The sequence below is a fragment of the Rhinopithecus roxellana genome, chromosome 12, assembly GCF_007565055.1.
Source record: "Rhinopithecus roxellana isolate Shanxi Qingling chromosome 12, ASM756505v1, whole genome shotgun sequence".
NCBI lineage: Eukaryota > Metazoa > Chordata > Mammalia > Primates > Cercopithecidae > Rhinopithecus > Rhinopithecus roxellana.
In genome coordinates this window covers 130,304,764-130,331,047 of record NC_044560.1, presented here as the reverse complement: position 1 = coordinate 130,331,047, position 26,284 = coordinate 130,304,764, and the positions used below count along the sequence as shown (strand labels likewise).

Genomic DNA, 26,284 nt, shown 5'->3' with positions numbered 1-26,284 from the left:
ACCTCAGCCTCCAGAGTAACTGGGACCACAGGCACGTGCCACTAAGCCCGGCTAATTTTTGTATTTTTTGTAGACACAGGGTTTCATCATGTTGCCCAGGCTGGTCTCGAAATCCTGAGCTCAAGTGATCTGCCCACCCCAACCTCCCAAAGTGCTGAGATTACAGGCGTGAGCCACCATGCTCAGCCCTCACGCTCAGTGTAACAATTTTTTTAAATTGAAGTACGAGATTTAAGTGTGTATGAAAATGCCTGGTTGCTGGGCTTGGTGGTTCATGCCTATAGTCCCAGCATTTTGAGAGGCCAAGGAGGGAGGATCACTTGAGCCCAGGAGTTCAAGACCAGCCTGGGCAACATAGGAAGACCCCGTCTCAATAAAAATAACTTACAAAAAATAAAAAGAAATGCAAAGAGTCAAGAAGAACCAAAGTAATCCTAAAGAAGAAAAGCAAAACTGGGGGTTTACCCTGTCAAATATTAACACTTAATTTAAAGCTATGGTATTTAAGACATTGCAGTACTAGAACAAAGATAGACAAATAGACAGTAGAATGGAGTGTTTGGAAACCCACATATAAATGGATATTGATTTGTGACAAAGGTAAAACTGTCCTGAAGGGGGAAGAATGATTGTTATAATAAATGGTGCTGCTGAATTAAATACCCGTATGGAAAAAAAATGTATTCTGGCCTAGGCACGGTGGCTCATGCCTGTAATCCCAGCACTTTGGGAGGCTGAGGCAGGTGGATCACTTGAGGTCAGGAGTTCAAGACCAGCCTGGCCAATATGGTGAAACCCCTATCTCTATTAAAAATACAAAAATCAGTCAGGCATGATGGTGGGTGCCTATAATCCCAGCTACTCAGGAGGCTGAGACAGGAGAATCACTTGAACCCAGGAGACGGAGGTTGCAGTGAACCAAGATCGCACGCTACTACACTCCAGCCTGGGCAACAGAGTGAGACTCTGTCTCAAAAAAATAAGTAAATAAAAGAAAACAAAAAAGAAAGAAAAAAAAAAGAACAAAATGTATTTTGACTCCCCTACCCTACATAAAAATCAATTTCAGGAGGATGGCAGACCCAAATGTAAAAGGCAAAATTATTAAGTTTTTAGAACACAAATAGTAGAATATCTTCATGATATAGGGGTATCCACGGAATTCTTAAATTCTAAAAGCATTAACCATAAAGGAAAAAAGCTGATGGAGTGAACTTTAGTAAAATTAAAAATCAAATCCTTTTATCCAAAATATACTACTGAGAATGAAAAGGTAAGCCACAAAGGGGGAGAGGACATTTGCAATACATACATCAGACAAATGACTTGTACCCAAGAATGTATAAATAACTCACAAATCAATAAAAAGGTCATATATCCCAATTTTTTTAAAATAGAAAAAGACATGAATAGGAACCTCGCAAATGAGGGTTTCCAAATAGCCAATAAAGGGCCAGGTGTGGTGGCTCATGCCTGTAATTCCAGCACTTTAGGAGGCCAAGGTGGGTGGATCCCTTGAACCCAGGAGTCCAAGACCAGGCTTGGCAACATGGTAAAACCCTGTCAATTAAAAAAAATGTTGTTTTTAATTAGCTGGGTGTGGTGGTGCACGACTGTGGTCCCAGCTACTCAGGAGGCTGAGATGGGAGAAGCGCTTGAGCCTGGAGGTTGAAGCTGCAGTGAGCTACGATTGGGCCACTGCACTCCAGCCTGGGTAACAGAGCAAGACCCTCTCTCAAAAAACAAAAACAAAGAAAAATCAAATAGCCAATAAACACAAAAAGGTGTTCTACCTCCCTGATCATCAGGGAAACGCAAATGAAAACCACCATATATGGTTGGTACCTGTATACACTCACCACTGACAAAACGAGGAGCAAGTGGAATTCTCATTCATTCGCTGCTGCTGGGAATGAAAGTGAAAGTGGTTCAACCACTTTGGAAAACACTTTTATAATAACTGCTAAAGCTGAGACAAACACCCTGCAACTCAGCAACTAGAACACACCCAACAGAAACACCAATACATGTTCACCAAAAGACATGGAAGAGAACCTTCCTAGCAGTACTATACCTAACAGCAAAAAGCCAGAAACAAACATCCATCTAGAGTTGATGAATCAGGAAACTGCAGTACATTCGACATACAACAATGAGACTACACCACTTGCAATGCCACAGATGAATCTCATAATGTTGCCAGAAGAAGCCAGTCTCAAGAGAGAACACAGTACGATGCCATTTATATGAGGTTCAAGGGTGGGCAAAGCTGATCTGTGGTGACAGAAGCTGAGATGGGGGTTAGCCTTGGAGGGTTAATGATTGGAAGGGCATGGGGAGGCTTTGGGTTGGGGACAGCTGGTTGATTACACAAGTGTGTTCAGTTTTTGAAACTTCAGTGAGAAGTAACACAATTTGTGCACATTTCTGTATGTGTGTTACACTTCAATGAAAATCTCTGGAAAGTAAAAACAAAAAATTAAAGTAGGGTAAGTTCCAGAACATTCCTTACAAGCTGATTGCTTGGACGCTTTCATGAACCTGGGATCCAAATCCTTGTCCAGGATTTCCTGGAGTGTAGTTTAAACAACAATGATCTAGTCCAACCTCCTCACTCTGCTATGAATATTTTATTTATGTATTTATTAATTATTATTATTTTTAGACAGGGTCTCACTCTGTCACCCTGGCAGTGGTATGATCTGGGCTCACTGCAGCCTCAACCTCCCAGGTTCAAGCAATCCTCCTGCCTCAGCCTCCCAAGTAGCTGGGACTAAAGGCACACACCACCACGCCCAGCTAATTTTTGTATTTTTAGTAGAGATGGGGTTTCGCCATGTTGCCCAGGCTAGTATCGAACTCATGGGCCCAAGTGATACCCCTGCCTTGGTCTCCCATAGTGCTGGGGTTACAGGTGTGAACCACCATGCCCAGACTGCTAGGAATACTTTAATCCCCTCACTTTAAAGGAGGAAACCGAGGCTAGAGAGAAGAGACCTCCTAGGGTCACACAGTGTGTGGATGGCAGTGCCAGGCCCAGGACACAGCCCTGAGGGCTCAGAAAGAAGTAGAAATAATGGAGTCAACATGGCCGGGCGCAGTGGCTCATGCCTGTAATCCCAGAATTTTGGGAGGCCTAGGCAGGCAGATCACAAGGTCAGGAGATCGAGACCATCCTGGCTAACACGGTGAAACCCCGTCTGTACTAAAAATACAAAAAAATTAGCTGGGCATGGTGGCAGGCGCCTGTAGTCCCAGCTACTTGGGAGGCTGAGGCAGGAGGATGGCGTTAACCGGGAGGCAGAGCTTGCAGTGAGCCAAGATCGTGCCACTGCACTCCAACCTCGGTGACAGAGTGAGACTCATCTCAAAAAAATAAAAATAAAAAATAATAGAGGCAACGTGGTGCAAAAGACAGGCATGTGGGCTCTGCTGCCTTCTAGCTGGGCAACCTCGGGCATGTCATTTAACCCTCCCATGCCTGAGGCCAGGCGCGGTGGCTCACACCTCTAATCCCCCAGCTCTCAGGGAGGCAGAGGCGGGAGGATAGCTTGAGCCCAGGAGTTCGAGACCTGCCTGGGTAATATAGCGAGACCCCGTTCTCCACAAAAAAAGAAAAAAAAAAAAAAAGACAAAAAAATAAATAAATAAATAAGCGCAACCCTCCCATGCCTGAGTTTCTTTATCTGAAAATCAGTGCTTCTGTGAAGATTGAGTCACATGAGCACAGGGCTTGGCACAATGCTCAAAGCCATGAATCACAAGCCCGGGAGAGGGAGGGAGGGAGGGAGGTTCTCTCACGCGTACCTTAGGCACTGCAAGGGCCTTCTTAGTTCATGTGATCCTCCCACTGCCCCTCAAGGTGAGATGCAGACCCGTTTTACAGATAAAACAAAGGAGACTGGAGAGTTAAGGGACTTGAACTGATAAGAGCAGAGGAATGGGACTGAGGTCCCTCTGTCCGCAGCAGAGAAACTACTCTTAACTGCCACACTAGTCACCAAAGGGCAGGGTGAGGTGTCTCAGCTCAATGAAGGGAATCCTCAGGACCACCTGGGGGCCCTGAGAAATTCTCCAAGACTGGGGCAAGACCAGGGGCTGGGGAGGGCAGGCCCCTGCACTGTCTCAACTCCATGGGACTTCTGCACTCCAGCTTTCCGGTGGGGCCTCTCTCCATCTCGGTGCCAGCTCATCCTGTCTCAGCACGAGATCCCTGAGCCTGCCCCAGGGGCAGCGCTAGCCTGCACTCCATCACCAGAGCCCCTCGCTCCCACACCTGGATCACCTCTAATCCCTAGCAGCATCCCTCATGGGCCAACAAGGAGCTTTCCTAACTCCAGATCTGGCCCCGCCCCTTCCTGCTCAACACTCTCTCTCCAAGGTAAAGCACAGACAACTAGGTCCTTCAGAGCCCCTTCCCCACCTGCTGCCCCACAGCCCCTAGGTTGCCTCTGTCCCATCACTCACCACAACCCTCTGTACTTGCTAGGTGTCTGTCACAGCTCTAGGCCCTGGGAATAGAGCAGTGAATGAAACAAGTTCTAACTCACATCTTGCCCTAGGCACATAGTTTGAGTCACATCTGAATCTCCAAGTGCCTGACACAGGTCTTGCCAAGAAACCCATGTCAGGAAATACCAGCGAATGAACGGGGCTTGTCTGACTGTGTACACAGAGGCTGTTGCCTCCCTGTTCAAACTGACAAACACCTCCTAAAACCCTGGCTCCTGCCCCTCCTGCTGCTCCTGCTGCCTGGGATATTTTCCGCACATCCAACTCCTGTGCAACCCCATCTAAGGTCACCTCTCCCACGAAGCCTTCTTCCAGCCTCCTAAAGCTGACTCAATCCCTCCTTTCTTTGGGAGGCCCTCATTGTGGGAATGACTGTGTCCAGGTCTGTCTCCTCCATCAGACTGGGACCACCTCCCAGTGCCACCCGAGAGCACCTGACTCATTTCTGTGCTTCTAGAATGTAAGGGCCAGCACCATACAGCTTTGGTAAATATTTACGGATCAAATGAATAAGTGAATCAACCCATCAAGAGATGGGTGAACATCAGGAAGGGAAGAAAAATACAAGCTCCCAGGCCTTGAGGAGAAGCGGGGAGGAGAGTGAAGAAGACACTCGAAGCTCCCAGGGTCATGACTCAGCTCTCCTGACCTCCCCTCCCTGACCTCTGCACCCTGTTCCCCACCAAGGCCCCCAACTTTTCTGCCTCCAGGAGGCTTCAGGAATTGACCGCATACCGCAGCACAGAGGGTCTGACTGCTCCTAGCCAAGCCTCCAGGGTCCCCTGGGGAGGCTGTTAGGAGGTGTCTGGTTTCCCATCTGCAGGCCATCTGTCCCTCCACAACAGGATCACTGGCCTTGCTCCAGAGGGACTCGAGGTCCATTTTATATCAGGAGTTCCCTAGGGACCAAGGGAACTGCTCTGCGACTCACTGCTTTAGGGGGCCCTCTAACAACCAGCAAAACCCTCCTGTAACCCTCTCTGAATGTCAGCATCCACAGCTAATAGCTGACACAGCTCAGAGTTACTAAGCAGCTCCCTCAGTAACAACAAATGCTGACAGGCTGCAGACTTGGCCGCTCTGAAGAGCGTGGCTGCCTGGCGTATCCAGCCTCCAGGCCAGCTGCTTGGGGAAGCCTCCTGTTGGCCAGGCCTGTGTATCACCCCCTCCCTGACCTCCTAAGGCCAGGGAGGAAGCCCACTGTGCCTGGTACAGCAGAGAGGGCACTAGCTCCGAGCTAGACACTCAGCTCTGCCGGGAACTCACTGTGTGACCTGCTTCCTTATCTTCAAAAGGGGGAAATAAGACGAAGCTCACAAGGGTAGCCATGAGGTCTAAAGAATGACGCTTGGAAAGGGCCTAGCACAGTGCCTGGCACAGAAGTGTGCTCAATAAATACTTCTGCCTCTGATTTGGTGAAATGCAGGAGTGGCACTCTCAGGGCTACAGGACAATGCCCGTGGCTGGTGCTTGGGTACTGAGAGGTCTGGAGCTTCAGAACACAGTGGTCAAGACTCGGGCTCTGAAGGATTAGACATAGCTTTCAGTCCTGATTGTACTGGGTACTTGCTGTGTGACTCTGGGCAAGTTGCCTCCCCTCTCTAAGCCTCAGTTTCCACAACTTCAAGATGGACACTGAGTTGGCATTGTTGATACATGTTGTTGGCAAGGGTGGCAAAACAACTGTTCTGGCAATCATGATTCACCAGGATTGACCAGGGCCAGATACTGTGCAAAGAGCTCAGTTAAAGCTGGCCCTGAGGGCAGTCTGCTCCCTCCCTGCTCGGGCAGCGTTTTGGATGGTAGTGCCTTATTCACAACCTGGAGTTGCTGGGTGCAGGAATCCCGGCGTTCACTGGCCTGTGCGCTGTGCCAGCCAATGCATCCCTCCATCTCACGGTGGGAGCTAGGACTGGGCTCAGGGCAGCATCAGGGAAGGCCCAGCGTTCAGGCCCCTTCACTTACCACTCCCAGGCCCCCGTCTAGGGCCACTCACCAGGATGGTTGTGACCACCAGCGTCTTGTTGGCCAATGTCTGTGACAGGTTGATGTCCAGGGTGGTGGCATTCATGGCCAGGGTGCGGTTAGAGTACCACACCCCAATCTAGGGGGCAGAGAGGGTGCTGTCAGCTCAGGCCCTGCCCAAGGTCATGGCAGCCTCTGGGCCTGCCCCCACCCTCACCCCAGCACAGCTCTAGCGTCGCCTGGGTCTGCTCACCTCACGGTGGCCCTGCCGGGACTTTTCTAGGATGCGCAGGGTGTAGTTGGTTCTCTGCCCTTTGCTGTTGAACTCGACCCGCCCGGTCAGCCCATCATACTCTACCTGGCAGGGTGGGGAGGCGGGGCAGAGGGAGGATGCAGGGGCCCAGAGATGGGCAGGGAAGGCCCAGCGTGATGAGACATCCATAGAGAAAGGCACAGATAGACCAGGGTGGAGGGGACAAGAGAGAGAAGAAAGAGGAAGATCACAGTCAAAACAGCAAGATAACATGCAAGGAAGCGAGGGGAGATGGGACAAAAGGCATGAAGCAGGCAAGACTCGGAAAGAGAGAGAGAGAGCAACCCAAACAGGCAGCAGCAGCCAGGAGTGGGCAGGGGAGGCAGTGGGTACGGTGGGAGAAGCGGGGAGGGCAGAGGGCCACAGGGTGGACACAGTGAGTGCTCCCACCTGAGGTGGCCGTGCCCTGCCTCCTCCACCCACCCCTGCTCAGGCTCACCATGCGCAGGTAGTTCATGAGGCTGGTCCCATGGGGCCAAATGTTGGCCGACGTACAGGCCAGCGGCTTCACACCGATCTCCTGGCTGCGGTTCAGCTCTCGGACAGCGCTCACCACCACGTGCACGGCATCAAACATCAGCGCAGCTGACAGCTGTGGTGGGACAGAGGCGGGGGTGGGATGGATAAGAGGCTGCTTAGCCAGGGTAACTCAAATAACTTCCCTCTCCCCAGGAATGGGAAACTGGGTGGGTCAGGAGTGAGGAAGTGGCTCCGGTGTCTTTTTTGGGAAGTGGAATTGACAGTGGGAAAGGTGTGAGTGCTTCCCATGTCTTGGTGGGAGTAGGTCTCCCAGACTGTGTGTGGCCATGTGTCTCTCAGAGGGTGCCTGGATCCATGTATCTCTCAGAGGGTGCCTGGATAGCCAGCTGTGTCACCTGCATGGGCAGGTATGTCTGGCAATCTGGGTGATGCAGGCCAGGGAAGATGGCCACAGTCCCCGTCTGAGCGTGTCTGGGGGACGTTTACATGAGTGGGGCTGGATGACCATGCCCATTCATCTATACGCAGGGTAGGTGTGGTGTCAGAAAGGTAGGAGCGTTTAATGGTTGGTCCCAGGCCTGGGAGGCAGCTGGCTCAGAGCTAGAGACCTGGCTTTGCTATTCTCTCATTCTGTGACAGGGCTAAGTCCTCATTCCTCCCTGAACCTCAGTTTCCTTTTCTGTAAAATGAGGATAATAGTAATCTCTACCTTCATGTGCTGTTGTGGGGATCTGGTGACATAACGCCTGTAAAGCACTGAGAACAGCACCTGGCACACAGTGAGCATCCCATACGCTCTGGCCACCAAGCTGTGACACAACCACGGTGTCTGTGTGTGCTTGTTAGGGTGTGCCCTAGCTGTGTTAGTGTGAAGGTCTGAGTATCTGTGTTGAGTAGATGTGCACAGGGGTACACACAAATGTGCCTCTGTGTTGGGGTGTGTGATGTCCCTGTGTGGACCCAACTGACTAGACAGCTTGGTCTCCATGTGCACTCTGCGCGTAGAAGTGTCTTGATGTCTTGGTATCTGAGTAAGATGTCAGTGAACAAATACCTATAAATATGCATCTTCTGTATGCTGGTATTTATTCAACATCTATTATCAGACAACGGTTATGAGTTATGCTGTTTTAAGTACTGGGGATACAATGGTGAACAAAACAAACAGAACCCCCTGCCCTCATGGAACTTACAGTCCTCAAATCCATTTTTCTATGTAAAACTAATATAGAGTAAGCCACATCGTGATGAAATAAGCAAATATAAGTGCTATGGAAAAAGACAAGGCAGGGAGGGGTGAAAAAGTAGATACTTTACCTTTTTCATTTTTTCTTTTGAGACAGAGTCTTGCTCTGTCGCCCAGGCTGGAGTGCAGTGGCACAATCTTGGCTCACTGCAACCTCTTCTACCTCCCAGGTTCAAGCAACTGTTGTGTCTCAGCCACCCAAGTAGCTGGGATTACAGGCACGTGCCACCACACCCAGCTAATGTTTGTGTTTTCAGTAGAGACAGGATTTCGCCATGTTGGCCAGGCTGATCTTGAACTCCTGACCTGAAGTGAGCCTCCTGCCTCAGCTTCCCAAAGTGCTGGGATTACAAGTGTAAGTCACCATGCCTGGCCAGTTTACCCTTTTTTTTTTTTTTTTTTTTTTTTTGGAGATAGAGTCTCACTCTCTCACCCAGGCTGGAGTGCAATGTCATGATCTCAGCACACTGCAACTTCCGCCTCCTGGGTTCAAGTGATTCTTCTGCCTCAGCCTCCCAAGTAGCTGGATTACAGGCACCCACCATCATGTCCGGCTAATTTTTGTACGTTTGTAGAGGTGGGGTTTCACCATGTTGGCCAGGCTGGTCTTGAACTCCTGACCTCAGGTGATCTGCCTGCCTTGGCCTCCCAAAGTGCTGGGATTACAGGCGTGAGGCACCACGCCGGGCCAAGTTTACCATTTTTTAAACAGGAGGAGGAAGGAAAAATCTTATACCTGAGGGGACACTGGAGCAACATCCTAGTGATGAGGAGCGAGACACTGTTTCTCTCAGAAAGTTCACAGGAAGCAGGGGGAAGAGGGTGTGGAGAGACCCTGAGGTGCACCTGTGCTTGGGGCATCAGAGACACCTCGAGGAGCTGGTGTGGCCAGAGTGGTGTGGGAGGTAGAGGGAGAGGAGGACATGGCCCCAGTGCATCACAAGGCCACACCACAAGGCCTCAGGGAGGGCGAGAGGGTTCTGAGTATGATCTGAGCGAGGTCTGAAAGGGGGTCCCAGAAGTATCTGTGCACAGAGTGTCTCTGGGTGTGACTGGGTATCTGTGTGCTCACCGCAGGGCCTGGGTAGGTGCTGGCTTCACAGTTCTCCCTCCAGGACATGTTGAGGCTGCGGACAAACTCTGGGTAGAAGGGGTGGGACGTGTTGAACATGGAGAAGCCCAGGATGTTGGAGGAGTCCTCCACAATACCGTCCAGATGCAGGATGGGGAAGTCCTGGGACCAGGAAGAGGTGGTGAGGCCTGGGGCCAAGACCTAAGTGGGACAGCTGTGGTGGGAGGGAAGTGGGGGCAGAGAGGGGCCAGAAGGCCTACGCACCATGGTGGTGAGGATGTACTTGTAAAACGCTGAGGTCATTCCCAGTTCTGAGGCCTGGAAAACACAGGGAGGCAAAGAGGCAGAGTGAGAGACAGAGACCCACAGGCAGAGATGGGGAAGACTCAAGAGAGGAAGAGAGATTTAGAGACAGACCTGGTGAGAAGACATCCCATGGGAAACACAGTAAAGTTAGAAACGCTCAGAGATAGACAGACAGGGAGGAGGAGACAAGTGGGGGCAGAGGGAGGCCTTAGTCCCTGGTGTCCTGCCATGCTGACTGCTGTCCCAGGTGGGATGGAGATTTTGCTAGAGGAGAGAATAGGGTCCCCAAATGCCCCCCCGTCTCTCATGAAGGCACTTACAAGATTTCCTTCTGGAGACAGGTAAGAAGAAGTCTCAGAAATAGGGCAGGAAGGGGAATTATTATTTTTATAAAGATAGGATCTTGCTCTGTCACTCAGGCTGGAGTACAGTGGTGGGATCATAGCTCACTGAAACTTTGACCTCTCAGGCTCAAGTGATCCTCCCACCTCAGCTCCTGAGTACCTGGAATCATAGGCATGCACCAGAATGCCCAGCTAATTAAAAAAAATTTTTTTTTTTTTTTTTTGTGGAGATGGGGTCTTGCTATGGTCCCAAGCTCCTGGCCTCAACCAATCCTCCTGCCTTGGCCTCCCATCATGCTGGGATTACAGATGTGAGCCACCAGGCCCAACGGAGAGGAGAGCATTAATTTTAAGCCCTACACTCTCCAAAAGCCAAGGTTGGGCTGCTAATGTGTAGGGCTCAGCCCAGGCATAAGGTCAGAAAATCGATTCCCTGCAATATTTAAGAGCGCTTTGCAATAATAGCAGCCAGTTTGAATGTCAAGATTTATTCTTGAGCCCCTTTTCTCATAGTCCTCAAGGAAAACAAAGCTGGAAAAATTCTTCCTGCCAGAAGCACCCAAGTCTGTCCCCCCAGGAGAATTATAAAATTAAAGGGCACCAGCTTGCATTTCCTGGGTGGCAGGAGTTGGGCTCTCATCACGTGGGTGTCAGGGAAGGGCAGGCTTGGAAAGGGAACAGACAACTGTTCACACGGCTGGCACAGGAGGGGACAGGATCCCAGCCCAGGCCTGCCTGGCTCCCAAACCTGAAACCTGTTCCTTAAGTCATCCTGTCTCAAGAACCCAGTGGATTCTGTTCACACTTCCTGTGGGCTACAGTCAGCAGTGATATATGGGTTTTTTGTTTTTGTTTTTGTTTTTGTTTTGAGACCAACTCTTGCTCTGTCACCCAGGCTAGAGTCCAGTGGTGCAATCTCAGCTCACTGCAACCTCCACCTCTCGTGTTCAAGCGATTCTCCTGCCTCAGCCTCCTGAGTAGCTAGAACTACAGGCACCTGCCACCATGTCCGGCTAATTTTTTTGTATTTTTAGTAGAGATAGGGTTTCACTGTGTTACCCAGGATGATCTCGATCTCCTGACCTCATGATCTGCCCGCCTCGGACTCCCAAAGTGCTGGGATTATAGGCATGAGCCACTGCACCTGGCTGACATATGGTTTTAATTATAAAAAAAAAAAAAAAAGTAGAGAAAAATAAATAACACAAATTTGGTTACTGGCCGGGTGCGGTGGCTCACGCCTGTAATTCCAGCACTTTGGGAGGCCAAAGCAGGCAGATCATTTGGTTACTAGGAGTTCAAGACCATCCTGGCCAATATGGTGAAACCCCATCTCTACTAAAATACAAAAATTAGCCAGGTGTGGTGGCAGGTGCCTATAGTCCCAGCTACTTGGGAGGCTGATGCAGGAGAATCGCTTGAACCCAGGAGACGGAGGTTGCAGTGAGCTGAGATTTCACCACTGCACTCCAGCCTGGGTGACAAAGCAAGACTCCGTCTCAAAAAAAAAAGAAAAAGAGAAACAGAAAGAAAAAAAATACATGCAAAAACACCTTAACACACAGGTCAATAAAAAATGTTTAAAAATCCTTCAGTGCTACGATGTAGCCAGATCTGACTCTGGGCCAGGCACTGCCCTACATACTTTACTTGCCACTCACTCATTATCCTCACAACCCACTGAACAGGGACTATACACAGGCAGATGGGGTGACTGCCCAGGACCACACAACCAGGAAGCAGGCGGGCTGAGAGACAAACTTTACAATTATCCTCTTCATGGAAGAAGAAGGTCTTGAAGCCCCCTTTTGACTCCTGAGGCCCATGGGCATTGGGTGACTTGCTCAGTTGCCCCAAGTTTCTGGCCCTAGTCCTTTGGGAAATTAGAGGTAGGGGGCTCACCTTACGGAGGATGAGGTGGGAGATGGAGGCGTTGGCATCGATGATGATGGTGGACACCTTGTCATCACGGATCTCCTTGAGCAGTGGCGTGGGGTCCCGGCTGTCGTCCAGCATCCTCACTGACAACGTCTCCTTGGAGATGAGGAAGCCACGCACCAGTTCCTCCAATCGCAGCAGGCCTAAGGGAGGGGTAGGGCCTTGGGTTGGAGCCCTTCCAGGTACCCAGGCATGGCATAGACACTCACTCTTCCTCAACATGGGGCAGCTGGGCAGAGGACTGGAGGGTGTGCAAGGACATGGGGCAGCTGGGTCCCATGGGGTATGGGCTTGGGGACTCCAAGCCTGGGCCCTCCCCAATTAAAATCCCAACCTAGACCTCTTCCTAGAACTCCAGATTCCTGTCTCTGCCACCTTCCTCACCCCTCACTGGGGTGTCTGACAGGCATCTCATGCTTAATCTCCTTGCTCAACCACCACGGCTTTCCCGTGTTGGTGAACAGCATCTCCAGTGTGCCAGTCGCTCAGGCCAAAACTCTGGCTTCCTCTCTTTCACACCCAATCCATCAAGGCCCTACCTTCCAAACACATCAGATTCCCTCACCCCATGCCACTGTCACCACCCTGCCCTGAGCCACCACCAATTCCTGCCTGCTGCAATCCCCAAGCCTGCTCCTGAGTCTGTTCCGTACACAGCAGCCAGAATGATGTGGGTCAGATGTGCTCCTCCTCTGCCCCAAACCCTCGAATGACTTCTCAGTTCAGTCAGAGTCCTTGAGACTGAAGTCCTCACAGCCTCCAAGGCCCCACACAATCTGCCCACCTCACCCCCTTGTTACTGTCCGGACTGCAGGAGTTCAAGACCAGCCTGGCCAACACAGTGAGACACCATCTCTTTAAAAAAAAAAAGGTGCCTGTTGAGCATGTGCTCTGAGCCAGGCTCTGCTCTTGGTATTGGGGGTCAGCCGTGAGTGAAGTAGACCGGGTACAGGATGAGGAGATGAGTGGGGCAACAAACACCGCAAATAAGTGCATTACATGGTTAGAAATAATGAGTTCTATGTTAAAGCAGAAGTGAGTTATGAAGACTGGGAGTCTAGTGTGGGTGTGGGGTACAACTTTAAATGAAATGGTGGGCAGGGGCCTCACCGAGACATTAGAGTACAGACTGATCTCTAACAGCCTAATACCAAGAGCCGGGCCTGGCACAGAGCAGCTGCTCGATAAACACCTTTTTTTTTTTTTTTTAAACCACCCAGCCCACAGCCTTTCCTCTCCCCACCACTCACTCTCTGGGCTTGAGCCACACTGCCTCCTTGTTGTTCTGCACACACCAGTCTTGCTCCTGTCCTGCGGCCTTCACGTTGGCTGTCCCCTTGGCCTGGAACCCTCTTCTTTCACATCCTCACATGGCTCCCTCCTTCCCCTCCTCCAGGTCTCTACTCCAACGTCACCTTCTCAATGAGGCCCTCGCCCACCATTTCATTTAAAGTTGCACCCCACGCCCACACCCTTCTTCATAAGTCATTTCTACTTTTCCATAGAACTCACTATTTCTAACCATGTAATACACTTATTTGTGGTGTTTTTTGCCCAAGTTCTCTCATCAGAATGTACTTGGACTACTTCACCCACGGCTGACCCCTAATACCAAGAGCAGCGCCTGGCACAGAGCAGGTGCTCAATAAATTTTTTTTTTTTTTTTTTTTTTTTTTTTTGAGACGGAGTCTCGCTCTGTCGCCCAGGCTGGAGTGCAGTGGCCGGATCTCAGCTCACTGCAAGCTCCGCCTCCCGGGTTTACGCCATTCTCCTGCCTCAGCCTCCCGAGTAGCTGGGATTACAGGCGCCCGCCACCTCGCCCGGCTAGTTTTTTTTTGTATTTTTTTTTTTAGTAGAGACGGGGTTTCACGGTGTTCGCCAGGATGGTCTCGATCTCCTGACCTCGTGATCCGCCCGTCTCGGCCTCCCAAAGTGCTGGGATTACAGGCTTGAGCCACCACGCCCGGCCTCAATAAATTTTTTTTAAGAGATGAGGTCTCACCATGTTGCCCAGGCTGGTCTTGAACTCCTGGCCTCAAGCCATCCTCCCACCTTGGCCTCCCAAAGTGCTGGGATTATAGGCGTGAGCCACCACACCTGGCCCAGTAAATACTTCTTGAAGGAGGAATTCCTTCTAGAAGCTATGGAGCACAGTCCCTCCCTGCCTCAAGCTCCATACCCACAAATCCACCAGTCTACCAGACATCTCACATGAATGTCTCAAAGACACACCATGCCCAACATGTGCCCCAATGAATAGTGTTCCTCCTCGGCAGAGGCCTCACACCATCCCTAGCCCCACCCTCTTCTTTCTGTCACTGCCTCTCACATCACCCTGGCCCCCTCATTCCAACTGCCACCACCTGGGCCCAGACCAGTGTTGCCTCTCCCCGCCTTTCGCTTGTCTCCTTGCCACCCCTCTTGTCACTCTCCAGCCTGTTCTCTACACTGCAGCCTAAGCGCTCTTCCTAGAACACGAAACTGACCCTGTCCCCTCGCCCTGCCCTGCATGGGGACCTCCCATGGCTCCCATCATCTCTTGCTTCGTTGTTCCCATATTTTAGCCACTGGGAGCATCTGTAAGCCTCTTGAAGGGCCGTGCTCCCTGGGCCCTCTACCTCTGCCCTTGCCACACTCTGCTTAGAACCTGTTCCCTCTTTCTTCCCACACCCTTCAGGTTCAGCTTGGATGTCTCTTTCTCATAGGCACAGGCTCTGAACCTCCCAGATGGATTAGGATCCCTCCTATGTGATACCAGAGGCTCCACATGCCTCTTGGCAGCACACGTACCACTCTGTATCATAACAGCTCAATGACCAATGACCTCCACTAGAACCGGAGTTCTAAGCACCCAGGGACCACGCCCAGGGCCTAGCAGAGGGCCTTGACATGACAGGTGCTTAGTCACCATCTGGGGAATAAATGGATCTCTTTGGGGAGAGAAGGGGTCTGTGGAACCAGAGGCCTCAGTTTCTGAAGATGGGAGAAGAGCCTGGTGTCTGGGTGCCCCAGGGTTCTAACTAGCGGGCAGTGAACCACTGTGTGGGACACCAGATCTCTTGGGAAGGGGTGTCTGGGGAACAGAAAACAAAACATCCAGTTCTCCCTCACACTCAGCCTTGGCGCAGATAAGGCTGGCCGAGGGGTAGTTGAAGGACTTGAGGATTCGGGAGACTGCCAAGCTGACGTCCTCGTTACTGGGGTACAGGCTGACAGATGCGAAGCGAAGGTACTGAAGGCGGGGTGTCTCCTCAGGACCCACCTTGATGTGGGGGATCTGGACAGAGAGGAAACTTTGGCCTCCATCCTGCTTCTCCGCCCAGCCCTTGCCTCCCAGGGACCTACTCCCCGCAAAGCCCCGGGCCCATGCTCCCCACCTCACCTCCTTCTCTCCACAGATATGGCTCACGGTGGAGGCAGATGCTGGGCTGGAGGAGGGCCCGAGGACAGACACAACCCCTTTGGGCAAGATCTGACACACTGCAAGGGAAGGGGAAGAGACCACAGAGTCAGGGACCCCCTGCCTCCTCTACTTCCCCATCTCTCAGGGAGCCCCCATGGCCCAGGAGAGGATCAGACACTGGCAACTGCCTGATCCTCTTCTGCCATCCGGGACCCAGAAGGACCGTCTCTGACCCCACCCAACAAGTGAACATGAGGGGGTATGAGACAGAGAGAGATGAGGACACAGCAACAGAGGGACAGGTCAGGCCAAGGGAGATCAAAGGAAGGGATAAAGAGAAAGAGACACCAGTGGCCTCCTCTGCCTGCAAAGCCTGTGCCTAGTCCCTCAGCCGCTGTTGTTCTCAACCTTTTCAGCCATGCCACAATCCACGGTGCACTCACTACGTCCTCCCCTGACCCCGCAGCCCAGGTCCCCTGGAGCCTCCCTATACTCCAAACACCGCTCTCCTGCTTTACCTACTTCCTCCTCTTTCTTCTGCTCTCTTCCTTCTTAGACACATGTGTGTCTCAAGACTGGGAGGTGGAAAGCTGCTGTTTTTGCTTGTCCAGTGCCTGTTTTCATGGCAGAACCCTAACTTCTCCTGGGGGAACTATCCCTACCCTTCAGTCCAGTGTTCCCAGGATTGACTGGCACCTGATGCAGGCCTTGGGGAGTCCTCCATTCTTCTAGCCATGGCAGCTGGTTCAGAGATACGTATGGGCGCAAATCAGACCATGAAGCACCTTCCCCAGGTCTTTTGCTACAATTATCACTCGGTTTGCTAAACTGGTGAGATGTAAGCTTGGTGCTGCTGGGGCCATCTCACCACCAGTTAAGAGAGCATTTCTGAAAATGAAGCCAACTCAGAGGAAAGCAGGCCTCAAAGGTAAAGACACAGAGAGATTCTCCAGGATGTCATTTGAATACCTGAATCCAGCCATGCCTGAAACAATCCTAGGCCATCGTTTGAACACCTGGATTCAACCATGCCTGAAATTTGTCCGTAGGTCCTTTAGCGACATGAGCTAATATGTTCTCTTTTTTCCTTAAACCAGGCTGAGTTTGGTTTCTGCCACCTCTAACTAAAGGCGTCATAACTGAACACCTCATTTCTTCCAAATTGGCTCCTTCTGGACCTTCCACAGTGGTGAGGGCCCCACCATCCACACAGACCAGATGCCTGGAAATGGTCCTTGCCTTCAATCTCTCTCCTGACAGCCAATTAGTCACCACGTCCTGTCTCTTCTTTGTCCTCAAATATCTCACATCTGTCCCCTTCTCTTCAACCCCTTGGCCCCTGCCCTAGTTTAGGACTCTCAACTCAGACATATACCAGAGTTCTCACTCATCACCCAAATCCAGCCTCCAGATTCTCTTTCCAGAAGCCTTGCTCCCTGGTATAGACCTATCAATGGCTTCTCAGTGCTGTGGGTGAAGGCGGCATCTTTCACCCCAGCACTATAGCCTCCTTGAGCCGGCCTGACAGCCTGCACAGCCTCGCTTCCTACTGCCCTGTCACACTTAGCTCTGAAGTCTCTCACAATCTCTCCAAATATGTCCTGAATCCAGGTGGATTCAGGATGGGCTCAACCCCACACACCCTCATTCCTTGGCTCCAAATATTTCCCCCTGCTCCCACCCTGATCCCCACCCCATCTCCAGACTCTAGGCACATGCCTGGAATGCCATCTGCCTCCTCACCCTCCATCCCAGCTTCTCCCAAATTCTACTCTGTGCCACACCAGCCAAAAAAGCCTGTGAAACACCATACCCCATTCTCCCTCTTAGTGATCTGAAACATGCAGTAACACCATAAAGCCTCTGATAAGGCCTGCAGAAAAGAAACCTGTCTAAAACATATTTTAAGGCAGCATCTCCCGAAGGTCTAACTGCAGCACATCTGTTCAAGTGACACCTTCGAACATTCAGCCCATCAGTATTCCATAGACACTTCCACACCCCCGTCATGTGGCCAGCCATGCTTGGAGCCATGCCACTCCTTCTATATCCTGTTCACCTTTCAGAGCCCAGCTTCAGACTAGCTTTCTCCAGAATGCCTTTGCTGACCCTCGTGCAAGCCTCCTGCCCTCCATGCCTGGGGCTTGTTATTAAGCTCTGGGGGCTAACAAGCATCCCCAGCCAGCTGGGATGACAGGGCTTATCTTTCCAATGCCACCCCGCGCTCCTCCAGAGCAGACCTGGGGCTTATGCTCTCCCTCTTTTCCAACCTCCAGGCCCAGCAGCAGCCATGTCTGGCAAGAAGGCAGAGACAAACACAAAGGAAGGGGGAAGATGGAGCTAGAAGAGGACAAGGCCAGGCCAGAAGCCAGGGGCAAAGGGATGGACTGAGGGCCACCAGCCTGCCCTGCCTCACCCCATGCCCCCAATGCCCCACTCACTGGTGTCCGTGGTCTCGTACTGGCTGTCCCGCTGTAGCTCAAAGATGTCTACTTCCACTCGGGCCTTGGCTGGGACCTCGATGATCCCGTTGATCTGCTCCCGGGCCAGGGCTAAGGCCAGACGCTCACCGCGGCCACACACTGTCTGATCATCCAGGATTGCAGCTGAGGGGACACAGGGGTTGGGGACCAGACTCCTGAGTCATGAGGAAGGAGGGGGCTGGGGTCTTGGACTCCTGGGCTCTAGGGTGAGGTGGGTGTAGGGACCAGGGGTCTAGACACCTGGATCTGAGGATGGTGGGAGCTAGGGGTCTGGACTCCTGGGTCCTGGGGGAAGGAGGAACTGGAGGCTGGGACTCCTTGCTGCTGAAAAGAGTTGAGACCCAGGTCCTGAGGGACTGGCATGCATGGGTCCCCAGAGGAGCCCCAGGGCCTGATGGGAAGGTCTCTGAGGACACAGGTGCAGGGTGCGGGAGGGCCTCACCCATGCGCAGTGATGAGAGCACCTGGCAGCTGGGGCTGGCGAAGGCAACAATCAGCAGCAGCAGCAGCTCAGCCGGCATCTTCCTCCCCTCCTCATGGGGACGCAGCTGCCGCGGCCCCCACTCGCCACCTACAGGGAGACCCCCCAGCCCAGGGGGAGATTACTATGTGGTGGGATGGAACCCCTTGGAGGCCTGCTGGATGGGGTGATCATAGAAGCCTTGGGGACATTGTTGGCAAGCAGTTCACAGCTCTGCAGAGCCCTGCTCTGTTTAGAAGCTTGCAATACTGAGGGCATTGCGAGAAGGGAAGCTCAGTTCAGAGGGGAGAGCGGAGGTCACAGTGCTCAGGTGCTGAGTGGGAAAGGCTGCAAGAGAGAGGATGCGCACAGCTACTAAAACAGGAGAGAGGCGTGTGAGGTTCTCAGGTAGGAGTGAATTCCTGGGACCAGCCCCACCCTAATAGGAAACCAGGAAGTACCACCCCCCACCCAGTCCCGCCCCTGTCTCTGGGCAGGCAGCCGTTACTAGGCAACAGAAACCGGCTGGAGAGGATGCGGTGGTTGCTAGGCAACCCCATCCCAGGCCTCACTTGCCACTTTCCTGATGTCCCTGGTTCCCACAATCCCATGGGGAGAGAGGCCTGGACATCCGAGGTCTGGAGGGGAGAGTATCCAGGAGTTAAGAAACTTCGGGAGAGATGGAGAGGTGGAGAAAAAGAGAGAGAGGCACACACGGAGCCCCATAGATGAATGGACCTAGAGCAGTAAAAGAGCTAATAAATAAATAAATAAATAAATAAATAAATAAAAAAGCAAAGAGAGAAAAGGGAGGAAACAGAGAAAGTGAAAGAGAGGCTTAGAGAAGGGAAGGACAGAGACTCAGAAAAGGAGAAAGGACAAAATAAATAGAAATACAAGGGAAGAGAAAGGCAAGACAATAGGAAAATGGGGGTAGAAATGGAGAGAAAAGAAGAGAGTTACAGGGAGCTAGGAAGAGGACAAGGAGGGAGAAAGAGGGGAAAGACAGGAGGATGAGGAGGCAAGATAAAGAAAGGACAGAGCAGGGAGAGGAAGAGAGAGGGACAGGCTGGAGAGGTGGAAACCAAGTCACAGGTGAGACACAGGAAGACGGAGACAGAGGATGGAGAAAAGATATGAACCGACCTGGATACAAACAAGAAGAGCTGGAAGGGAGGAGTCAGTAAGGCAGGGAGTGAGCTGCCTGCCAGAAGTTGGTGCTAAACTGCTGCCCCCCACCCTGCTGGGGAGCAGAAGTAAAGGGGTAGATGGTACATCTTTGCTCTTCACAACTCTCCACTCCTAAGGAGTCAGGGATTCCTCTAGGCACCCTGGCCTTCTGCAGGGCAACCACAGGGCAAGGAGTTTGGCCAGATGCACAGCTCCGCTCCCCCTGGCTAAGGGCTGTGCCCCAAGGGAAGGGATGCTTGGGTTTCCATGGAGTGAGGTTACTGTGGGGGGGCCCAGAATGCTGTGAGGTGGGCCTGGACACCGGACCCCACTCAGTCCCCATGGAAGGACAGCTTGAGCTGGTGAAACTGGAATGAGAACTTCGAGGGAAGGATAGAGGCATAAGTCCTTCTGACCATCTCAAGTGGCCTGGAAAACCCAGGCCAGGGATCAGTCTCAGCTCTGCCCCAGACTCACTGCGTGATCTTGAGCAAGTCACCGCCCTCTGGGCCTCTGAGAAGGAGAGAGTGCCGAGTGGGAAGGCATGCTGGACAGGCTGCGGACTGCAAACTATAATGTGGATTACGGTGAAGGCTTGTCAAGGATGGAGGCTCAAGGGATGCTGGGAGACCGGGAAGGAGCACTCACAGTGGGAGGAGTGTGAAGGGCGGGGCAGGAGGGGAGTGGGTCATCCTGAGACACCAGGGACTCCTGAAGAAAATCAGGGAGCAGAGGACAAAGGACAGAAAGACTGAGGGAGAGATGGGGCAGAAGGACAGGAACCCACAGGTGGCAGCCAAAGGTGGGAGTGGACAGAGAAAAAGACTATACGACAGCGTTGAGGGGCAGCAGGTGGACACAGATACACACAGAAAGCCCAAGAGGTAGGAACTGAGGCTAAGTGAGAGAGCAAGAGACAGACATGGCCTAGAAACGAGACATCAAAGGAGACAGAGACAGGGCAGGCAGGGTGTCAGGCAGGCCCAGGACTCATAGCCCCAGAGACTGGGCAAAGCCAGATAAAGGTCAAAACCCAGCAGAGAGCTGAGCAACAGTGGGCACAGGAGAGACATCAGCAAAGGTGAGAGGCAAGGAGGGCCAACAAAGGCACACGGGGTGAGGGAGAAGGCAAAGGGAGATAAAGAAATAGCAGCAGGTACAAGACTTGGGAGAAGGAGAGAAACGGCCAAACTCCGCAAAGAGAGATGGCCAGTCGGAAAGAGAGACGGTATGTTACAGCTGCACAGCAGGCCCATAGAAGAGGAAGGGGCAAGCAGGAAAAGCAACTGGGAGACAGAAAGGGGGAGTCAGGGAGAGAAACAGAGGTGGGGAGATGGAGTGAGTGCACTAGAGGGGCACAGTCAGGGACAGCGCAAGTGCCTGCAGGAGGGGCTAGACCCACACAGAGGCACAGCCACACCAAGACACTCAGGAAAGCCGTGCGGGGGAGCAGGAGATCCCAGGGCCCGAAAGCCCCCAGATACGGAGAGAAAAGGGAGCACAAAGGCCACGCGAGGTAACACAGAAGTGGGGAGAGAGAATGGGAGTGGAAAGAGTTAGACCAGCCAGGAAAAGTCAGCATGGACCACGGAGTGGTAGGGCAGCAGCTGAGGAGGGAGGGACGGAGGAGCCGGGCACCCAGAGTGGATCTGGGGGAAAGAGGTGGAAAAGTGACAGAGGGAAGACAGCCTCCAAGCCCAGAGGCAGAGAGACGGAGGAGGACAGGTGAGCAGAGGCACAGAATGGAAAGAGAAGTGGAAAGAGACCTGCCAAGGGAGACTCGGAGAGAGGGAAGCCAGGGTGGAGGAGTTCGGACAGAGACAGGGATCTAAACAGAGACATACTGAGAGTAGCCTGGGTTAACAGCAAAGAGAGAAGTTGGACAGAGTCAGAGAGGGGCCCAAGAGACACAGAAAATGGGGGCTCAAAAGCGGAAAGACATCTCCAAGAGACAGAGACTGGATGGGATGGGGACAGGGCGAGGGCCCACCGAAGGCAGGCAGAGGATGAGGCTCAGAGGAACAGGAAGAGCCAGTCTGGGACCAGGACAGAGGCTTAGAGACAGCAGGCGCACAGACATGCCAGGGGCCCGGGGTAAGTCAGAGCCCGAGTAAGAGCAGTCAGCCCAGTAGGACCCACAAAGCTGGAGGGCTGGGGGTGGCAGTGAGCTATGTACCCAGAATAAGGGGTGAGAAGAGGTGGAGGTGAATGGACACTGAGGAGATGGAGGGCGCAGAGCAGGCCCCTAGTGGGGGAGGGTACTTGCCAGTCCGGAGAACAGGGAGAATGTGGTGCCCCCTGCGAGGCGGCACCAAGCCCAGCCTTCCAGGACCCAGAACCCAGCCCAATCCCCGCCCTGCAGACACTCACGGATCCTGGTGGGACGGAGGGCTGGGCTCCCTCGAGGCCCGAGGACCGACAGCGGGAGGTGCTCCGGCGCTGGGTGGCGGTGGGGCTGGGCGGGGGGAGAGGGCAGTCCACAGGGCCCCCTCCCCCGCCGCTGGTGGTGGCCCCCAACTAATCCAAAACGGTGGCTCCACAGGAGCAGGGAGGAAGGACAGGTGGAAGAGGAGAGGGTGGGCCGGGGAGGGGAGGAAGGGGAAAGGAGAAAATGGAGGAGAGAAGGGGAGCGAGGAGAGGGGGAAGGAGCAAATGGAGGGGAAGGAGAGAGGAAAGGAGGAGAGGAAGGTGAAAATGGAAGTGGGGGCACAGGCAAAGCCGGGGGAGGGGGAAGCTGGCCCGGGAAAGGGCCCCCGCCCCCTCCCCTAGCCGGGCCGGCCTGGGGGGGCCACAGGGGGCGAGGACTGGGTGCAGAAAAGGAAGCCGGCCATCAGGGGAAGTGGGGGAGGGGAGGGCCTGCTGGGGGAGGGGGCCGCCCCCTTCCCCCCTCCCCCCTGGAGCCTGGGCCCTGCCCTGGTTGAGGCAAGGGCCCGGAGTCCTCAAGCCCTCAGCCCCCACGGGAAAAGCATGCTGGGGGCGGGGAGAGCCCGGGAGTGGAGGGCTGGGGAGGACGGAGGGCTGGGAGACCCAGAGAGGCCGAGAAGGGGGCAAATGAGGTGGAGAGATAGGGAGGAAGGAGAGGAGGATGGAGAGGAGCAGGTGGAAGAGAAAGGCGGAGGAGGGTGGGGTGTCCCAGGGGCTCCCGGTGCTGGGTCTCAGTGGGAGGGCCTGGCCACAGACTCCTGGTCCCCTGTGAGGAGAAGCCGCCGCTGGCTCCAGTCCCCGGCTGGGCCTGCCTCCCCGCCGCTGGCTGCCGCCACCGCTGCTGCCACCGCTCAGTCTCCCCTCCGAGGCCGCCGCCTGCCTGCCCGCCTGCCGCCCGCGCTGGGTCCTGGAGCGCGGGGCGGGGGTTTGGGGGGGTTGTGGGGAGAGAGAAGAGGGAGGGAGGGAGGCAGGGAGGAGGGCGGGCAGGAGGAAGGGAGGGAGGCAGGCAGTGAGCGAGTAGGGAGGGGAGTCGGGGGAGGGGGAGCCCGTATTGGTTGGGGATAGGGGCCCCCCCGCGAGGAGAATGCTGATGAGAAGAAGGAGCTGCATTGGATGGAGGGCCCACCCCCGAGCTACCCCCTCTACCACCCCATGCCACCGCCCTGCCCAGACAGCCCTGGGCACAGGAGCCCACAGAGATGGGAGGCAAGAAGACCTGGGGAGAAGGCCACTGAGATGAGGGGAGAGGGCTACAGAGATGAAGAGAAATGAAGAGAAGAGAGACAGCCATCAAGACTGTCCAGAGAAGTGGGCTGAGGCCCATAAACCCCACAAGGACAGGAAAAGCCCAGGGATAAGAAAGAAAGGCCCATGGACACAAGGGAGCAGCCTGCAGAGACAAGCAAAAGGATCTCGGAGACAAGGGGCGGTATGTGGACACAGAGACCTCCCGTGAAGGAAAACAGGGGAGAAGCCAGAGACACGAGAGGCCCCTGAAAACAGAAAGCACTCCTCGGATATGGGGAGCGGTCCACAGGGGAGGGAGAGAGCCAAGGAGAGCCGAAGAAGGTCACAGAAACAAGGGAGGCCTACAGACACCAGGGGACCACAAAGACAAGGATGTGGCTCATAGACACAAGAGAGCCACTGAGGCAGGAGCTGCCAGCCTGGAGATGCGGGGCAAGCTTCTCCCAATAGAAATAGCTCTTATAGAGGTGAGGGGATGGGTGGTGAGTATGGGAATTCCCTATAGTGCACAGAGAAATCCTTGGGACCCACAAAGATGAGTGGGTGGAGAGAAGGGGCCCTCATCATCTAGTCGCAGGAGCAGAGAGGCAGTGGGAAAGGTGGATGGGAGAAGGACAGGGAGCTGGAGGGCAGAGCCAGGAGAAGTGGGAGACTCCTTCCCAGGGAACACTCTGCAGCCTCTCAGAAGGAGCTGAGCAGGGCACGGGGATGGAAGAGAGAAGCGACACAGATCTTGGAGTGGGGGTGGGTGGTGCATGGCTGGGTGGGGGGGTGAAATTTGGGGGGAAGAAACATGACAGTTGGCACTGAAGGCTGAGCCCGTGACTCACCACCACCCCCGATGCTCGTGATGGGGAGGAGACACTGACACACTCACGTGCAGCCCACAGCACATGTGACCGCATGCCTCGAACACACAGCTGGCACATGGCAACTCCTGGACCACATGCCAGCCTAGCACGGGAAGCCCTCTGCAAGCTGGCATGTGGGGCATCCTGGACACACATCTGACACATATATCTGACACTGAAGGACCACCAACTTTGCACACACCTCCTTACCGTACTTGGTCAACATCTACGCCCACCCCTCAAATACCACAGTCAGCTCCAGCCAGGCCTAAAAGCCCAGGCTCATACCCGCCTCTGGGACTTTGCTTATGCAGGACTTCAACACAGAACACCATCCTTTCGACTGCGGCGGTGGCTCATTCCTGTAATCCCAGCACTTTGGAAGGCCGAGGCAGGTGGACCACCTGAGGTTGGGAGTTCAAGACCAGCCTGGCCAACATGGCAAAACCCCGTCACTACTAAAAATACAAAAATTAGCCAGGCCTGGTGGCACGCTCCTTTAGTCCCAGCTACTTGGGAGGCTGAGGCACGAGAATCGCTTGAACCTAGGAGGCAGAGGTTGCTGTGAGCCATGATCATGCCACTGCACTCTAGCATGGGAGACAGAGCGAGATTCTATCTCACAAAAAAAAAAAAAAAAAAAAAAGAATGACCACCATCCACTCTAAATTCAACCTGTCCCCGAAATTCTAGCTAGTCCTGTGCTACCACCTCCAGAAAGACCAGTCCAGGCCTCAGCTTATTCCTATATCATCTGGAGAGAAGAGAGACCTACACAACCCAAATCAAGTTGGGAAGTCCAAGCAAAAGGCCTGAGAAGTTACCTGGATCCTCAGATTTTCTTTTTTTCTCTCTTCTTTTTTTTTTTTTTTTTTTTTTTTGAGATGGAGTCTCGCTCTGTGGCGCGATCTCAGCTCACTGCAAGCTCCACCTCCCGGGTTCACGCCATTTTCCTGCCTCAGGCTCCTGAGTAGCTGGGACTATAGGTGCCCCCCACCACACCCGCTAATTTCTTTGTATTTTTAGTAGAGATGGGGTTTCACCATGTTATCCAGGATGGTTTTGATCTCCTGATTCGTGATCTGCCTGCCTCGGCCTCCCAAAGTGCTGGGATTACAGGTGTGAGCCACCATGCCCAGCCAGATTTTCTTTTCTTCTTTTTTTTTTTTTTTTTTTTTTTTTTTTGAGATGGAGTTTTGCTCTTGTTGCCCAGGTTGGAGTGCAATGGCGCCATCTTGGCTCACTGCAACCTCCGCCTCCGGGGTTCAAGTGATTCTATTGCCTCAGCCTCCTGAGTAGCTGGGGTTATAGACATGCACCACCATGCCCGACTAATTCTGTATTTTTAGTACAAACAGAGTTTCTCTATGTTGGTCAGGCTGGTCTTGAACTCCTGACCTCGGGTGATCGGCCTGCCTGGGTCTCCCAAAGAGTTGGAATTACAGGCATGACCCACCACACCCAGCCTGATCCTCAGATTTTCAAGTGGGGAAAAGGAAGTTTCAGCAGGAGCAAGAATCTGCCCAAGGTCACACAGCCTGTCAAAAACTGAGCATGGCTTCCACTTCTCTGGCACCTACCCCAGGTGATTTTGCCCTAAGGGCAAATCCAGACTGCTTCAAAGCAGGCCAAGCCTAGCTTTAGCTCACTAATTTCCACCAGCTCTTTCCTTTACTTCTTGCATTCATCCCTTCAACATGGAACCACTTGAATTTCCCACCTGCCAGGCAGGTGAGCCTGAGGGCCAAGAATGGAGACCTTAAGGTCAACTCCTGGGTTGGAATCCTGACTCTTCCTAACTATGGGAACTACGACGAGTTACTTTTCTGGGCCTCGATGTTTTGTAAAGTCAGTATGACAGTTTCTCCCTTACATGATTGTTGAGAGGATTAAACTGAACAATGCTTGTAAACACTGAGCATAATACCTAACACGTCATAATACGCTCAAGAGATGTTAGTTATTATCATTAGGCTCCCGGAGATACTAATAAAAATCACAACTGGCCAGACACAGTGGCTCACACGTGTAATCCCACTATTTTGGGAGGCCAAGGCAGGAGGATGGTC

At 53.1% G+C, this 26,284-nt stretch overlaps 2 protein-coding genes across 4 annotated transcripts in view; both read right to left on the bottom strand.

The window, feature by feature from the left end:
- Positions 1-22,182, bottom strand: part of GRIK5 (glutamate ionotropic receptor kainate type subunit 5) — a 75,335-nt gene extending 53,153 nt beyond the window's left edge. For both annotated transcript variants that reach the window (XM_030942690.1, XM_010358984.2), the window contains exons 1-11: positions 22,063-22,182; positions 18,505-18,633; positions 18,021-18,185; positions 15,559-15,656; positions 15,288-15,453; positions 12,141-12,319; positions 9,853-9,906; positions 9,589-9,750; positions 7,230-7,382; positions 6,731-6,835; positions 6,509-6,616 (exon numbers count right to left, since the gene is read on the bottom strand). In XM_030942690.1, the coding sequence (XP_030798550.1) occupies positions 6,509-6,616; positions 6,731-6,835; positions 7,230-7,382; positions 9,589-9,750; positions 9,853-9,906; positions 12,141-12,319; positions 15,288-15,453; positions 15,559-15,656; positions 18,021-18,185; positions 18,505-18,583 (1,269 nt within the window). In that variant the 5' untranslated portion in view covers positions 18,584-18,633; positions 22,063-22,182. The remainder of the gene's footprint in view (positions 1-6,508; positions 6,617-6,730; positions 6,836-7,229; positions 7,383-9,588; positions 9,751-9,852; positions 9,907-12,140; positions 12,320-15,287; positions 15,454-15,558; positions 15,657-18,020; positions 18,186-18,504; positions 18,634-22,062) is intronic.
- On the bottom strand, positions 22,113-24,653 carry LOC115900796 (vegetative cell wall protein gp1-like). Of its 2 annotated transcripts, none has more exons than XM_030942691.1 (2): positions 24,195-24,653; positions 22,113-23,023 (listed from the first exon to the last, which is right to left on the bottom strand). In XM_030942691.1, the coding sequence occupies exons 1-2, from the start codon at positions 24,356-24,358 to the stop codon at positions 22,210-22,212; spliced, it is 978 nt and encodes a 325-aa protein (XP_030798551.1). In that variant the 5' UTR covers positions 24,359-24,653; the 3' UTR covers positions 22,113-22,209. The 2 variants fall into 2 exon arrangements, with proteins under 2 accessions (XP_030798551.1, XP_030798552.1); XM_030942692.1 differs by having other exon boundaries at positions 24,234-24,653.
- Between the last annotated feature and the right edge of the window lie 1,631 nt (positions 24,654-26,284).

Bases quoted from the DNA above. Each gene is read 5' to 3' on its own strand.
- LOC115900796 (XM_030942691.1), bottom strand. From the start codon at position 24,358: ATGCCCCACATGCCAGCTTGCAGAGGGCTTCCCGTGCTAGGCTGGCAT. The intron at 23,024-24,194 runs GTGAGTCACGGG...CCCGCGCTCCAG, and splicing joins CACGAGCATCGGGGGTGGTG to GACCCAGCGCGGGCGGCAGG.